General features: G+C 35.6%; 1 protein-coding gene across 5 annotated transcripts in view; it reads right to left on the bottom strand.

Moving 5' to 3' along the window:
* Positions 1 to 15,152, bottom strand: part of USP34 (ubiquitin specific peptidase 34) — a 227,615-nt gene that overhangs the window by 75,398 nt on the left and 137,065 nt on the right. For all 5 annotated transcript variants that reach the window (XR_016038579.1, XM_055399249.2, XM_055399252.2 and 2 more), the window contains 6 exons: positions 14,185 to 14,285; positions 13,764 to 13,973; positions 9,612 to 9,737; positions 7,989 to 8,111; positions 7,786 to 7,869; positions 7,191 to 7,277 (listed from right to left, as the gene is read on the bottom strand). Coding sequence is in view for 4 of the 5 variants with exons in the window: in XM_055399249.2 (XP_055255224.2) it covers positions 7,191 to 7,277; positions 7,786 to 7,869; positions 7,989 to 8,111; positions 9,612 to 9,737; positions 13,764 to 13,973; positions 14,185 to 14,285 (731 nt within the window). In the remaining variant the exon portion in view is untranslated. The remainder of the gene's footprint in view (positions 1 to 7,190; positions 7,278 to 7,785; positions 7,870 to 7,988; positions 8,112 to 9,611; positions 9,738 to 13,763; positions 13,974 to 14,184; positions 14,286 to 15,152) is intronic.

The raw sequence follows: 15,152 nt of genomic DNA, 5'->3' as shown, positions 1-15,152 counted from the left end.
TTCTTTTCCTAATACTGCTACTAAGTGTTACAACTATACCAATATACCAGGAAACAGAGCAATACTATGTAACTGATTTTCCAAGAAAAGTATCACAAAATTTCAGTGAGAAAAAAAAAGTCTTCACAACAACCGGTGCTAGAAAAATTGGACAGCAATATGGAAAAATAAAAGCCTCAACCTCATTCTACCTATACAAAAGTTAACTCAAAATATATCACAGATCTAAATGTAAAAGGTAACTAAAATTTATAGAAGAACACATAGGAGAATATCTTTGTGACCTTAGAAAACAGGTTTCTTAGCTAGGATTAAAACTGAAAACTTCTCTGCTTAAAAGACACTGTAAATATAAAGAAAAGACAAACCACAGATTGAATGCAAGTATTCTTAATACATACACTTGACCAAAAAAACTTGTCCAAATTCAATAAGGAAAAAAGTCTTACAGCTCTTTACTAAAAGAAAAAAAACAAAACAAAAACCCCAAAGAAAGCAAAACAAAAATCCCCAAGATATTTACAGACACTTTACAAAAGAAGATAAAAAACATGGTCCAAAACAAATGTTAATGGAGAAATTTATAACTATGTTTACATAAAAAAACAAGAAGGATCTCATTAATCTAACTTTAGAGGTTAACAAACTAGAAAAAGAAGAATTATACCCAAGGCTACTACTTGCGAAAAGGAAATAATAAAAATCAAAAGGGAGATAAATAAAATAGAGAATAAAAAAAACTAAAGAAAAACAAAATCACTGAAAATCAAAGCTGGTTCTTAGAAAAGAACAAAACTGACAAACCTTTAGCTAGGAAGACTAAGAAACAAGTAGAACCAATTACTAAAATCAGAAATAGAAGTGGGAACATGTCAACTAATTCTACAGAAATAAAAAAAGATTTTAAGACAGTATTACAAACAACTGTTATGTCCTCAAACGCAATATGCTATATAAAATTAACAAATTCCTAGAAAGAAAAAACTTATAAAGACTCAATCAAACAGAAACGGAAAATCTGAACAGACTTACAACTAGTGAGGAGACAGATTCAGTTATCAAAAATCTCCCAAAAAAGAAAAGTCCTGGACCTGACAGCTTCACTAGAAAATTCTAACAAAGAAGAACTAATGCCAATAATCCTCAAACTTTCCCAAAAAACTGAAGAGGGAACTCCGTAACTCATTTGATGAAGCAAGCATTAACTCTGATACCAAAGCCAGACAAACGACACTACAAGAAAATTACAGGCTAATATTCTTTATGAATATTCATGTAAAGTCCTCAACAAAATATTCAGTTCAGTTCAGTCACTCAGTCGTGTCCGACTCTGCAACCCCATGATACGCAGCATGTCAGGCCTTCCTGTCCATCACCACCTCCTGTAATTCACTCAAACTCGTGTTCATCGAGTTGATGATGCCATCCAGCCATCTCATCCTGTCATCACCTTCTCCTTCTGCCCCCAATCCCTCCCAGCAGCAGGGTCTTTTCCAGTGAGTCAATTCTTCGCATGAGGTGGCCAAAATACTGGCGTTTCAGCTTCGACATCAGTCCTTCCAATGAACACCAAGGACTGATCTCCTTTAGGATGGACTGGTTGGATCTCCTTGCAGTCCAAGGGACTCTCAAGAGTCTTCTCCAACACCACAGTTCAAAAGCATCAATTCTTCGGCGATCAGCTTTCTTCACAGTCCAGCTCTCACATCCATACAGGACCATGGGACAAACCCATAGCCTTGACTAGACGGACCTTGGTTGGCTAAATAATGTCTCTGCTTTTTAATATGCTATCTAGGTTGGTCATAGCTTTCCTTCCAAGGAGTAAGCGTCTTTTAATTTCATGGCTGCAATCACCATCTGCAGTGATTTTGGAGCCCCGAAATATAAAGGCTGTCACTGTTTCCATTGCTTCCCCATCATTTTACCATGAAGTGATGGGACCAGATGCCATGATCTTAGGTTTGTGAATGTTGAGCTTCAAGCCAACTTTTTCATTCTCCTCTTTCACTTTCATCAAGAGGCTTTTTAGTTCCTCTTCACTTTCTGCCATCAGGATGGTGTCATCTGCATATCTGAGGTTATTGATATTTCTCCCAGCAATCTTGATTCTAGCTTGTGCTTCTTCCAGCCCAGCGTTCCTCATGATGTACTCTGCATTTAAGTTAAGTAAGCAGGGTGACAATATAAAGCCTTGATGTACTCCTTTTCCTATTTGGAACCAGTCTGTTGTTCCATGTCCAGTTCTAACTGTTGCTTCCTGACCTGAATACAGGTTTCTCAAGAGGCAGGTCAGGTGGTCTGGTATTCCCAACTCTTTCAGAATTTTTCACAGTTTATTGTGATCCACACAGTCAAAAGCTTTGGCATAGTCAATAAGGCAGAAATAGATGTTTTTCTGGAACTCTCTTGCTTTTTCCATGATCCAGCCGATGTTGGCAATTTGATCTCTGGTGCCTCTGCCTTTTCTAAAACCAGAGTGAACATCTGGAAGTTCACAGTTCATATATTGCTGAAGCCTGGCTAAGGGAATTTTGAGCATGACTCAAATGCTCAAACTATCACACAACTGTGCAACTGTGTGGCAGTTTGAGCATTCTTTGGCATTGCCTTTCTTTGGGATGGGAATGAAAACTGATCTTCTCCAGTCCTGTGGTCACTGCTGAGTTTTCCAAATTTGCTGGCATATCGAGTGCAGCACTTTCATAGTATAATCATTCAGGATTTGAAATACCTCAACTGGAATTCCATCACCTCCACTAGCTTTGTTTCAAGTGATGCTTTCTAAAGCCCACTTGACTTCACATTCCAAGATGTCTGGCTCTAAGTGACTGATCATACCATCGTGATTATCTCGGTCGTGAAGCTCTTTTTTGTACATTTCTCCTGTGTATTCATGCCACCTCTTCTTAATATCTTCTGCTTCTGTTAGATCCACACCATTTCTGTCCTTTATCGAGCCCATCTTTGCATGAAATGTTCCCTTGGTATCTCTCATTTTCTTGAAGAGATCTCTAGTCTTTCCCATTCTGTTCTTTTCCTCTATTTCTTTGCATTGATCACTGAGGAAGGCTTTCTTCTCTCTCCTTGCTATTCTTTGGAACTCTGCATTCACATGCTTCTTTCTTTCCTTTTCCTCTTTGCTTTTTGCTTCTCTTCTTTTCACAGCTATTTGTAAGGCCTACTCAGACAGCCATTTTGCTTTTTTGCATTTCTTTTCCATGGGGATGGTCTTGATTCCTGTCTCCTGTACAATGTCATGAACTTTCATCCATAGTTCATCAGGCACTCTAAGAGATCTAGTCCCTTAAATCTATTTCTCACTTCCACTCTATAATCGTAAGGGATTTGATTTAGGTCATACCTGAATGGTCTAGTGGTTTTCCCTACTTTCTTCAATTTTAGTCTGAATTTATCAATAAGGAGTTCATGATCTGAGCCACAGTCAGCTCCTGGTCTTGTTTTTGCTAACTGTATAGAGCGTCTCCATCTTTGGCTGCAAAGAATATAATCAATCTGATTTCGATGTTGACCATCTGGTGATGTCCATGTGTAGAGTCTCCTCTTGTGTTGTTGGAAGAGGGTGTTTGCTATGACTAGTGCGTTCTCTTGGCAAAACTCTATTAGCCTTTGCCCTGCTTCATTTCCTGCTCCAAGGCCAAATTTGCCTGTTACTCCAGGTGTTTCTTGACTTCCTACTTTTGCATTCCAGTCCCCTATAATGAAAAGGACATCTTTTTTGGGTGCTAGTTCTAAAAGGTCTTGTAGGTCTTCAAAGAACCGTTCAACTTCGGCTTCTTCAGCGTTACTGGTTAGGGCATAGGCTTGGATTACTGTAATACTGCATGGTTTTCCTTGGAAACGAACAGAGATCATTCTGTCGTTTTGAAATTGCATCCAAGTACTGCATTTCGGACTCTTTTGTTGACCATGATGGCTACTCCATTTCTTCTAAGGGAATCCTGCCCACAGTAGTAGATATAATGGTCATCTGAGTTAAATTCACCCATTCCAGTCCATTTTAGTTTGCTGATTCCTAGAATGTCGACGTTCACTCTTGCCGTCTCCTGTTTGACCACTTCCAATTTGCCTTGATTCATGAACCTGACATTCCAGGTTCCTATGCAATATTGCTCTTTATAGCATCAGACCTTGCTTTTATCACCAGTCACATCCACAACTGGGTACTGTTTTTGCTTTGGCTCCATCCCTTCATTCTTTCTGGAGTTATTTCTCCACTGATCTCCAGTAGCATATTGGGCATCTACTGACCCAGGGAGTTCCTCTTTCGGTATCCTATCATTTTGCCTTTTCAAACTGTTCATGGGGTTCTCAAGGCAAGAATACTGTAAGTGGTTTGCCATTCCCTTCTCCAGTGGACCAAAACAAAATATTAGTAAACAGAATTCAGCAATATATTAAAAGGATGACCAAGTGCGATTTATTCTGAGAATGCAAGGATAGTTCGACATATGAGCACTGATCAATGTAAATACCCCATATTAACAGAATGAAGGAAAAGACTACATTATCTTGATGACTGCTGAAAAAAGCTTTTGACAAAATTCAACACCCTCTTCTGATAAAAATACTCAATTAAATAGGAGCAGAAGGAAACTAGTGCAACATAATATATAAAAGTCATATATGAAAAACTCAGTGAAAATCATACTCAATAGTGAAAGACTGAAAGCTTTTCTTCTAAGATCAGGAGCAATGCAAGGACAATTGCTTTCATCACTTCTATTCAACACTATAGTATTAAGTTTTAGCCTGAGCAATACACAAGAAAAATAAAAGGCATCAAAATTGGAAAGGAAGAAATAAATTTATCTGTTTGTTACTGATGCAGAAAACCCTGAAGACTCCACATAAAAGCTGTTAAAATTAATAAATGATCTCAGCAAAGTAGAAGGATATAAAGTCAATGTTTAGAATTCAGTTGTATATGAACAATGAACAATATGAAAAGGCAATGACAGAAACAATTTCATCTAAAGTAGCATCTATAAAATACCTAGGAAGGAACTTAACCAAGGAGCTGAAAGATTTCTACAAAGAAAGCTAAAAAAAGTTGCTCAAAGAAATTAAAGACAAATAAATGGAAACATATCCTACATTTATGGATTGGAAGACTTATTATTAAAATATCAATACCACCCAAAGTGACCTAGATTCAGTGCAATCCATAATAAAATCCTAATGATGATTTTTGAAGAAACAGAAAAATTCATTCTAAAATTCACAAGAAATCTCTAGGGACTCCAAACAGACAATCTTGAAAGAAAATGACAAACCTGGAGAATTCACACTTCCTGATTTAAAAACTTACTACAAAGCTACAGTAACTGATACCAGTGATGTATTGGCATAAAGATAGCTTTAAAAAAAGGAACGGAACTGAAGGCCCAAAAACAAACCCTCATCTATATGGTTAAATGATTTCTGATAAGGATGCCATGAACATTCACTGTGGCAAAAGGAGTCTTTTCAAGGAAAGGTGCTGGAAAACCTGCATCTCCACATGCAAAAGAATGAAGCTGAACCTTTCTCTAACACCATATACAACAATTAACTCAAAGTGAATCAAGGATCTAAATATAAGACCTAAAAAAACAATTAAAATCTTGAAAGAAAACACAGAACCAAAGGGTTATGACATTGTATTTAGCAATGATGTCTTGGAGAGTATACCAAAATCTCAAGCAACAACAAAAAACAGAAAAATTGGACTTCCTGAAAATTTAGTTTGTGAATCAAGACTATTCACAGTATTCTTTAATATATTGAGAGATACATTATGAATAGTGCATCTCAGTCAATCTGAAAGCAATCTATGTCTTAGGCAAACTAGCCATCTCAAGCATTGCCAAGCTACAATGTGTGCCATATGGTAGTAAATTTTTCTTAATACTTCATAAAAATATTCATAATTTTAAAGCAAAACAGAGAAAATCTTTAGTACATGATTACCTGTAAACTTTATTCAAAGCAAACACAGGACAGTTTTTAAGCAAAAGTCCTGTGAACAACACATAACTACTCTAAAAATTTTTAATTCTCTTACTTTGCCTGAGAACTAAACACCTTATAATTCTGAAAGAGTAGTGAGAAAACAAAAACACAACAATAAAACACAACAAAAGACATCTGAGTTTTAAAAGTCAAAAAACAACAATTACTATTGCAGAGGTATCTATTCTAAAAAGGAAAATATCTGTAGCAAAATATGTAAAATAAAAATGGCAAAGAAGAATTGAAACCAATAGTAAGATTAACAAAATCTTAACAGCAATACATGTCTTAAAAAGTGTATTTTCTTTAACATACTGGATGCAGCAGCATTTGATAGTAAATCAAAAACATCTGACTCCTAGACTCTAAAATAATTCTAAAAAATAAGTACTAAGAAATTAATTTTTGAATGTAATGTTTGATAATGCTATTCTGCTTTGCTGGAGGTCAGGAAACAAGCATACTTTCCTTTTCATAAAAAACTAGATTACGCAGTTTGGTCCATCATTATGAATTTTAAAATATTCCACAAGTAAGCAATTTTATTTTCCTAATATTATAGGACAGTGCTTCTTCAAGTTAACAGCAATAAGTACCATTTCCTAAAACTTCCATTTTGTTAAAGATCAATAATTTTGTAAAATACTATTTAAAAAATACTGCATCAATGTCCCATTGCTATAAAAAATTTTAAAGGCTTACTCTCAAATTCTGTACCTATTTCATTGCAGACCAGTCACAAATGGTCTGGAAATATATTTTTGAGTAGTGCTGCTTAAAGAAAAAAATGGTCAAAACAAAACAAAGAATATTTTCAAAAAACTAAAGACATAAACCAAGTTTTTCTTAAAAAGCATCCCAATGCTTTTAAGACTATATAAACATTAATATATAACTTATCAAACTAATGAAAAAATGTTCATGAATTACTTATACTTCAGCCTCATTAACGTTAGCACTTAAAATTTGTACAGAGTTGATACTGAGAACTCTTACTGCATAATTAGCTCACCAGATTCCTTATTTTTTCTTAAATTTATTTCTACTGCACTCCACACTCCTTTACTATAATAAAGTTTGCAGCAAAAGTTACACTTGCAAGTGGTTCATGGATTTGGCTTATGGAAGTGGCAATCAGCTACTGTAACTGGTTGAAAGGGTGAATTTTCACTTACCACAGTCCAGGATTCCTGCTCTTTTGGCTCTAGAATTCCAGAATTAAAAATTTCTAACAACTGTTGAAGTCCTCCAGCAGCAACAAACTGTAAGCAATTAGGAGAGTTTGGTAAGAGGAAAGCAGCTACATAATGCAGTAAAATCTGCTTTTTGATTCCATGACTGGATGTGTGTGTATGTCTGTGTAAGTGAAATACTACATATCTTTCATTTAGGAAATTATTTTTTGCCTTAAATAACCAATATAACTTGTATACAATAAAGTAACAACAGCCAGCTAATTTTCAAGAATTTTTTGAAAAGATTCTTACAAAAATCTATATATATATCTTTATATTCCATTAACCATTTAATTTCAGGCACTGGGATGTCCTAACACAGTATTCTAATAAAGGAAAAAAATAAGTGCTAAAAACAGAAGCACTAGGGCCTTAAATAATATCAGTTTATTAATGTGATTAAAGTAATATGTAATTTAAAAATCATGCTTTATTTAAATGGTACGTTACTTTAAAACAATGATTATGGTACCTACTTTTGGTACACGAGATCAATAATTTTTACCAAGACACTGCAAAACATGTATAATCAAACCTTGCAACTCCAGGAATTTTTACTGTTTTCCACTTGATCCTCACTTGAATCATCTGAATCAGGATAAAGATCACTATAACTTCCCTGTGGGAATGGCAAAAATAAATAAGGAAGGGTGGCAGGAGGATAAAAGATAATGTACTCTGGAATTTTGCTCCAGACAGAAAACAAACATTTGATGATAATAATGGAAATGCAATCACCGTTGACTCTCTCCTTATTCTTCGGTTAGGTTTTCCCAGTGCTTCAATGATTTCCAGGGCATATAACAGCTTGTGAGCACTTTTAATTTTGAGCAGTTCTTTCCAATTAAGTCCATCATTACTCTTAAATTAAAAAAAGAAAAATACAGGTTTCTCAAACCAACTTACTAAGAGAACCACATCTCCTGCCCAGCACCCAGGGGCGGGGGGGAGAAAGGGGGTGAAGACTAAAGAAACTAACACTATATATAAAAACTCAAATATTACGTATACGAAGGGCAGCTGTATCATTGGAACTAATCATATGCTTAAAATACCAATTATTCCTTCAATTTTGCTAAAATTAATACGTAATAGCAGCATAGGAAAAAAATATATCAGTTATCCTCCAAAACAGTTGAGGTAATTTGCCATCTTCTGAATGAAAAACACACAGCCTAATTGAATGTGTCTACTTTTAAAGATCAGTAGTACACTATTGCCTAGAAAATCCCATGGTTGGAGGAGCCTGGTAGGCTGCAGTCCGTGGAGTCGCTAAGGGTCGGACACGACTGAGCGACTTCACTTTCACTTTTCACTTTCCACTTTCACACATTGGAGAAGGAAATGGCAATCCACTCCAGTGTTCTTGCCTGGAGAATCCCAGGGACGGGGGAGCCTGGTGGGCTTCCGTCTATGGGGTCACACAGAGTCGGACACGACTGAAGTGACTCAGCAGCAGCAGCAGCAGCAGCAGTACACTGTGTATTTAATATTTATGTGACACTTACCCATTTAAAGAGTCATATACAAATACACAAACTTTAAAATATTATTCTTTTCTACTCTCAATTTATAAGTGCTATTCACATTTAATGTGCACCCTGGACAATGTTATTCACAGAGCTACAATGAATCATCAGCTCCTATTTTCTAGGCCCAATTTCTTCACTTTTAAGGCATTCAAAATACAGAGTCTTGAAAAATCACCTAACAACATCCCAAATCTGAGATAACCATAGTATAACATTAGGACATTGTTTTTCTGTTAGTTCAATAGGTGTTCTGTTGGTACTCCCACTAAGTAACCCCTTATTATATAACTTTTAAAAATAATCTTTAATTTTAACAGACATCTTTACAACTTAATACATGTGAGGTCATGCTTCTGGAAATATTTATATATTAAGTTTCTTTGCCCACCTTTTTCTCTGTTTCTACCAGTTGCCATGTATAAGCAGCCAAAACAAGCACTGATGCAAATATCATTAAACCATAGTGTATTTTCTCTAAACGTTACTTTTTGTTGTCCAAAAAAAAGCAATATTCAGAACATACAGTAATACGAAAAATCACTAATATAAAGGCAAATTTACTGTTTACAGAGATAATTATATTATTATCTCTGTTTTACAGAGATTATTATATTATTATAGAGACCATCCTTGCCTTGTATTTAGCCCATATTACTCAAGCTCACTAATAATTAACTATATGAACATTAAAATGAAGTGGCACTTTTTAACCTATTAAATGGGCAAAATTTTACTGAGGTTACAGGTTAACAATCAATCTCATATACTACCAGTAAAAATGTAAACTGGTATCATCCTCCAGGGAAGTAAAAATATTTTGTGAACTTACCTGTTCATCTGAGATATTCTGGAATGCCATCAACATGTTAGGACATGTAGGAAGAAGCATCAGTAGCTCCCATACACGCCTGGAAAGGTTTTCTGCGTGAAGATGAAGTTCTTCACATCTTAAGCTCTAAAAAAATAAAAACTGCTTATCAAAACAGATCAGTTTTTTTTAATCTAAACTTAATTTCAATCTGTATCAAATCATTATCAAGTTTGATAATATATTAAAATCTTAAAGTGAGAATAAACCATTTGTTACTCAGTAAAATTAATTCTGTCAAAGCAGTGGTTTTTCAACTTGTTACTGAACACTCTTCTAGGAAATAGTGACCTGCAACTCTGGCCACTTTCCTCAGAAAAACTTTTCAAACAAAAGTGAAAATGTTTTATGAAGTCATCCAAATAAATTTCAATCAGATTATCACCTATCTCCTCTTTGTAGGCCACTATTCAAGAACGACAAAAAGCTGGTTAATTAAATCCCTGATCTTCCATTTGGGGAAAGAGTACACCTGTTTCTCTTATTTTTCTAATCCATACCTTATATTTCAATCTCAGACAAGCAGAGATAAAAGAAAAGCAAACACTTTTAAAGAACCTACTTTTTTCCATTAGCACCTTTAAATCTGAATTCTCTAAGGTACGGAGATAACAGTAAGCTAAACAATATTACAGAAAGTATTAAGAAAAAAAGAGTCGGACACAACTTAGCGACTGAACAAAAACAACAATGTAAGAAATAGGCAAGTTTTGGGGGTTTTGTGTTTTGTTTTTTAATTAAAGAACAACCCTAAGAGATAAACAAGAAATGAAAGCTAAAATTTACAGTTTTGGAATTTTCCAGAGTATGAGTTTGTACTCATTATTCTATTAGGTGCTGTCACATAATGATTTTGAGGTATTCACCCAGCCTAAGAGATGCCAAAGGAATATCCTCACACAGCTGCAAAAAATAATTCAGTTCTTATTGTATAATGATATAAAGCTAATGTACTTTGAAGGTAAGAAAATTTTAGAGATGGAATTTCGAGGTAAACTTTGCTTTACACAGATCTAATGAAAAAAGAGAAGCAACCCAAGTAAATACTCTTAAGTTTAGTTGAAGACAAGGCACTGACAGTTCTTCAGTAAAATAGAATTCATTCCTTTGTAAACACCCAGTTTGAAAAAGAGAAGGGGAGAGGGAGGGAAACAAGGAAGGGACTAAACTCTGCAACAGATGATCTAGAGAGGAAAAAAAAAAATCTCCCAAGTGTACATGACTATGACCTACATTGTGACTAGAAGGCCACACAATGTCATACATAGTAAAGATCCATTATGTTTTTGGTAATCCTTTTCAAGACTGAAATAATCTAGTACAACAAAGAAACCCCACACCATCAACTACATACTGGTCACGATGTTCAATAATTTATCTGTCCAAAATGAATGCTTTCTCTCTGATTTAGGCCTCACATGGTGAATTACAATGGGCTACTAACTGGTATGCCTACCTTGGTCTTTGTTTTCTCTTAACATAATCCTCCAAACTAACACCTAAACTTTGTGACTTTTTGTTGCTTTAAAATCTTCCATGATAATAACAATTCATTTTAATACAAATAAAAACCTATTAAGGTCCTTTGCAGTATGGGTTACAATTATATTTGAATTACATCATAATCACACTCCCAGTTTTTCAAATTTTTGTTTCTTCCTTATGCTCCCATAACACACTTCATAGATTACTAGCACCCTCCTCAAAAAATAACGAAATTCTTATAATTATCTTTTACTTTTAAACTAGCAATTCAACACTGACATGAAGTAAAAGGTCATTAAGAATGGCACAAAATTTAAAGGTGAGGAAATGGAGGTTTATGGACATCTGTTATTATCAAAATTATTCTGGGTGAATAAAAAGGGGATTTCTTGGGAATTTAAGAGTGTGCCACCATAAAAGAAACCAGGTTATGGAGAACAGATGACTCAATTTGGTAACTCATGAGCAAATACATCCTGGAAATGTATAAAGAAGCCACTTAACATTCTTAGCAAAGAACTCTGTTAGCCTAACATAGAAAAGTCATAAAGGCACCACTATTTTATCTGCCAATCTCAAAAATGATGATTCTTCCACGAAAGATGGTCCCCTGAAATAGAATGCTGGCAGTGAAAATAAATTAAGAGGACAACAGGTCAAAATATCAGGTGTGGGAGACGGGATCAGGAGGAGGGATAGACTCGGGTTCAGGAAGAAGAAAAGAAGAGATGGAGTCCATCTGACTTGAGGAATTGGGTGGATTCCATTTCAATGAAGGAGAATGGATGCCTGTGGGACATCAAGTGCAAGTGTTAAGTAAGCAATTGAATGTTTAAGTTTGGAACTCTGCGAAGAGGTTTGGTCTGGAGAAGTGAGTTTGAGAGTTATCACTAAAAAGATGGTATTTAAAGTCAAATTTTTTAAATTATTTATTTTTCATTGAAGGATAATTGCTTTACAGTATTGTGTTGGTTTCTACCCAAATAAAGTCTATTCCTCTATGCACTACTTCCATGCTAGCACATGAGGTTCCTTATTGTTTTTTCTATCCCTGTCAAACAAACCTATTACCTTTAAAAGGAAAATTAAAATATATGTCTCTCCCTCTGCTTAAAATACTTCAACGATGGACTTCCCTGGTGGACCAGTGATTAACAATCCTCCTGCCAATGCAAGGGATATGGGTTCCATCCCCGGTCCGGGAACAGTCCACATGCCTCAGAGCAACTAAGCTCAAAACTATTGGAGCCCAAGGGCCCTAGAGCCCAAACTGCACAAAAAGAGAAGTCACTGAAATGAGAAGCCCATGCACTGTAACTAGGGACCAGCCCAGCTGCTTGCTGCAACTAGAGAAAGCCCATGCTCACCAACAAAGACTCTAAATAAATAAATATAGATAAATATATTAATAAAATTTGAAAAACAAAACAACAAAAAATGCCATTTCAATGCTGTCCATTTTGAGTGAACTGGAAACAGCTTGTAATGGCCAGCTTGGCTGTTTACCTTTTCATTTCCATCATTTCACTCTCCCACTACCCTCCTCACTCTACTTACTGGCTCCCAAACAACTCCCCAGACCTGCCTAACTCATTATTATTATCAAGGGCTTCAGGAATCAGTCTACTCTAACCAAATTATCCTTCATTCCCTTCATTTAGTAGCCTCCTTTTCATCGTCAAAGCTGAGGTTTATACGGTCTCCCTCAGAGAAACCTTCTTTGACCAAACATTAATAATATATACATGTTGTTGTTGTTCAGTTGCTCAGCCGTATCAGACTTTTTGCGACCCCATGTGCTGCAGCACACAAGGCTTCCCCGTCCTCCACAATCTTCCAGAGTCTGCCAAAACTCATGTCCATTGAGACAGTGATGTCATCCAACCACCTCATCATCGGTTGCCCACTTCTCCTCCTGCCCTCTATCTTTCCCAGCATCAGGGCCTTTTCCAATCAGTCGGCTCTTCACATCAGGACGCCAAAGTACCAGAGCTTCAACATCAGTCATTCCAATGAATATTCAGGGTTCACTTCCCTTAGGATTGACTGGTTTGATCTCCTTGCTGTCTGAGGGACTCTCAAGACTCTTCTCCAGCACCACAGTTCGAAAGCATAAAGTCTTCAGTGTTCAGCCTTCTTTATGGTCCAACTCTCACATCCATACATGACTACTGGAAAAACCAGTATAACTTTGACTATATGGACCTTTGTTGGCAAAGTGATGTCTCTGCTTTTTAATGTGATAACTAGGTATGTCATAGCTTTTCTTCCAAGGAGCAAGCATCTTTTAATTTCATGGGTCTTTGTCTATCACCAGTCTCTAATGTCAAGTCACAGCAACTATGTCTACCTAAAACTGTTTATCTGTTAGTTTACTTGAAACTGTTAGGCATGGCAATTATCCATCTTCCCCACTGGATTCAACGAAGGCTGAAACTGTGTCTATTTTAATCCTTGTATAACAACAGTACTTAAAACAACATGCCTTAAATATTAGGCACTTAAATACTTAATGAATTAATAAATGGATTCCTTGGTTTTATTGATATTTAAGAGATTACTGAGAAAATTATTTTCTACTCAACAAAGACAAAACAAGATTTTGTGAAAATAAAATGATATAGTCACCTCACTATCTTCGACTGCCATTTTTCCTGAGGGTGGTTTAAATGATGCAAGCATCTCTAATAAATCAAAAAGAGTAGTTAAATGAGGTTCTTGTAAGAGCAAAAGCATTGGAATGTTGTCCTTTTGAGGCGGTGGTAGGCAAGATGCTGGCAGTTGAACACCTTCCCCTTTCCGTTCTCTCCTTGGTGCACCCAAAGATACGAATACCATCTATAAAAACAGGAGCAACAGTGGGGGAAAAAAATCAACATATAGTCAGACATATTAAGTTTTTGGTTTAATAAATCTGTGATGTAGAAAATAACTTCCCTTACAATTTTAACAAAAGCAGTTAAGAACTGATTTTGAACTATACCTCAACTAAACAACTACTGACTGTAAGTCAAAAGCTGATTAAAACTCAAACCACATTTATGTTTACCTGCATATCCTTAAAACCAAGTTCATGAAGTGCTTTTTCATCATAATCTGTTGTTAATTCATGTCCAGAAGAAATCATCCTGACAGGTCCCATAAGGCCTCCTTAAAAACAGCAGAAAATGAAAGTCAACTTTTTGTAAGAGTTAATTTATCTGCCAACATAAATACATGGTTATAGCAATTAATTCCACCGGACTTTAAGCTTAAATATAATTCTTGAGCAAAGCGGAAACGGTGCTAAGCATGCTTCCTGCATAATTTGCTATTGTCCAAGGCTAGCCTTAGGCAGTTAGAAATTCTAAGAAAATCTTCCTTTAGCACCAGTCTAATTAGATCAATTTCTGCTTGCTTAATAATATGAAAATTTTACAGTTAAAAAAACACTACAGAGCTTTCTGAGAACATACAGCATTTCCCCTCAGCAATATGTGAGACTCAGATTCATTAATGCTTTAGTTCACAAGTAATCAGCATGTATTTAAAATGATCCAGTTCTCTCTTCCCTATTATTACCCATCAAAACAAAATAAAATAGAATATAAGACAGATATAAAGTTCTGGCATGAAATGAAAAAAGATGAGCTACAACATTCTATATTACAATAAATTCAATGACCTCAATAGATTGAGGCAATTCATTTCTAGAATGCATAATTCCTCTTTGCTGCCTACATCTTCATTTCCCACCAACATCCGTACCAAAATATGCTTCAGTTGCCCAAGCATGTTCTTTCTTTAAAGCACCAGTATGTTCCCATCTCAAGGTCTAAGATGCTCCACCCCAGAAATTCATACGGATCATTGCCACAATTCAAGTTTTTCACCAAATGTGAGCTCTAAAAGGCCTTCATCCTAAATCTAAAGAGCTGCATCTCACTTTTAACCCCTTACTCTGCTTTACCATTCTTTGCAGCACTTTTTAGTATCTGATATGATATTTGATATGATATTTAAGTTGTCTCTCATTAA

Source organism: Moschus berezovskii, chromosome 11, assembly GCF_049115385.1.
Source record: "Moschus berezovskii isolate FMDL1 chromosome 11, NW_MosBer_1.0, whole genome shotgun sequence".
Lineage (NCBI taxonomy): Eukaryota > Metazoa > Chordata > Mammalia > Artiodactyla > Moschidae > Moschus > Moschus berezovskii.
This window is presented reverse-complemented; position numbering and strand designations above follow the sequence as displayed.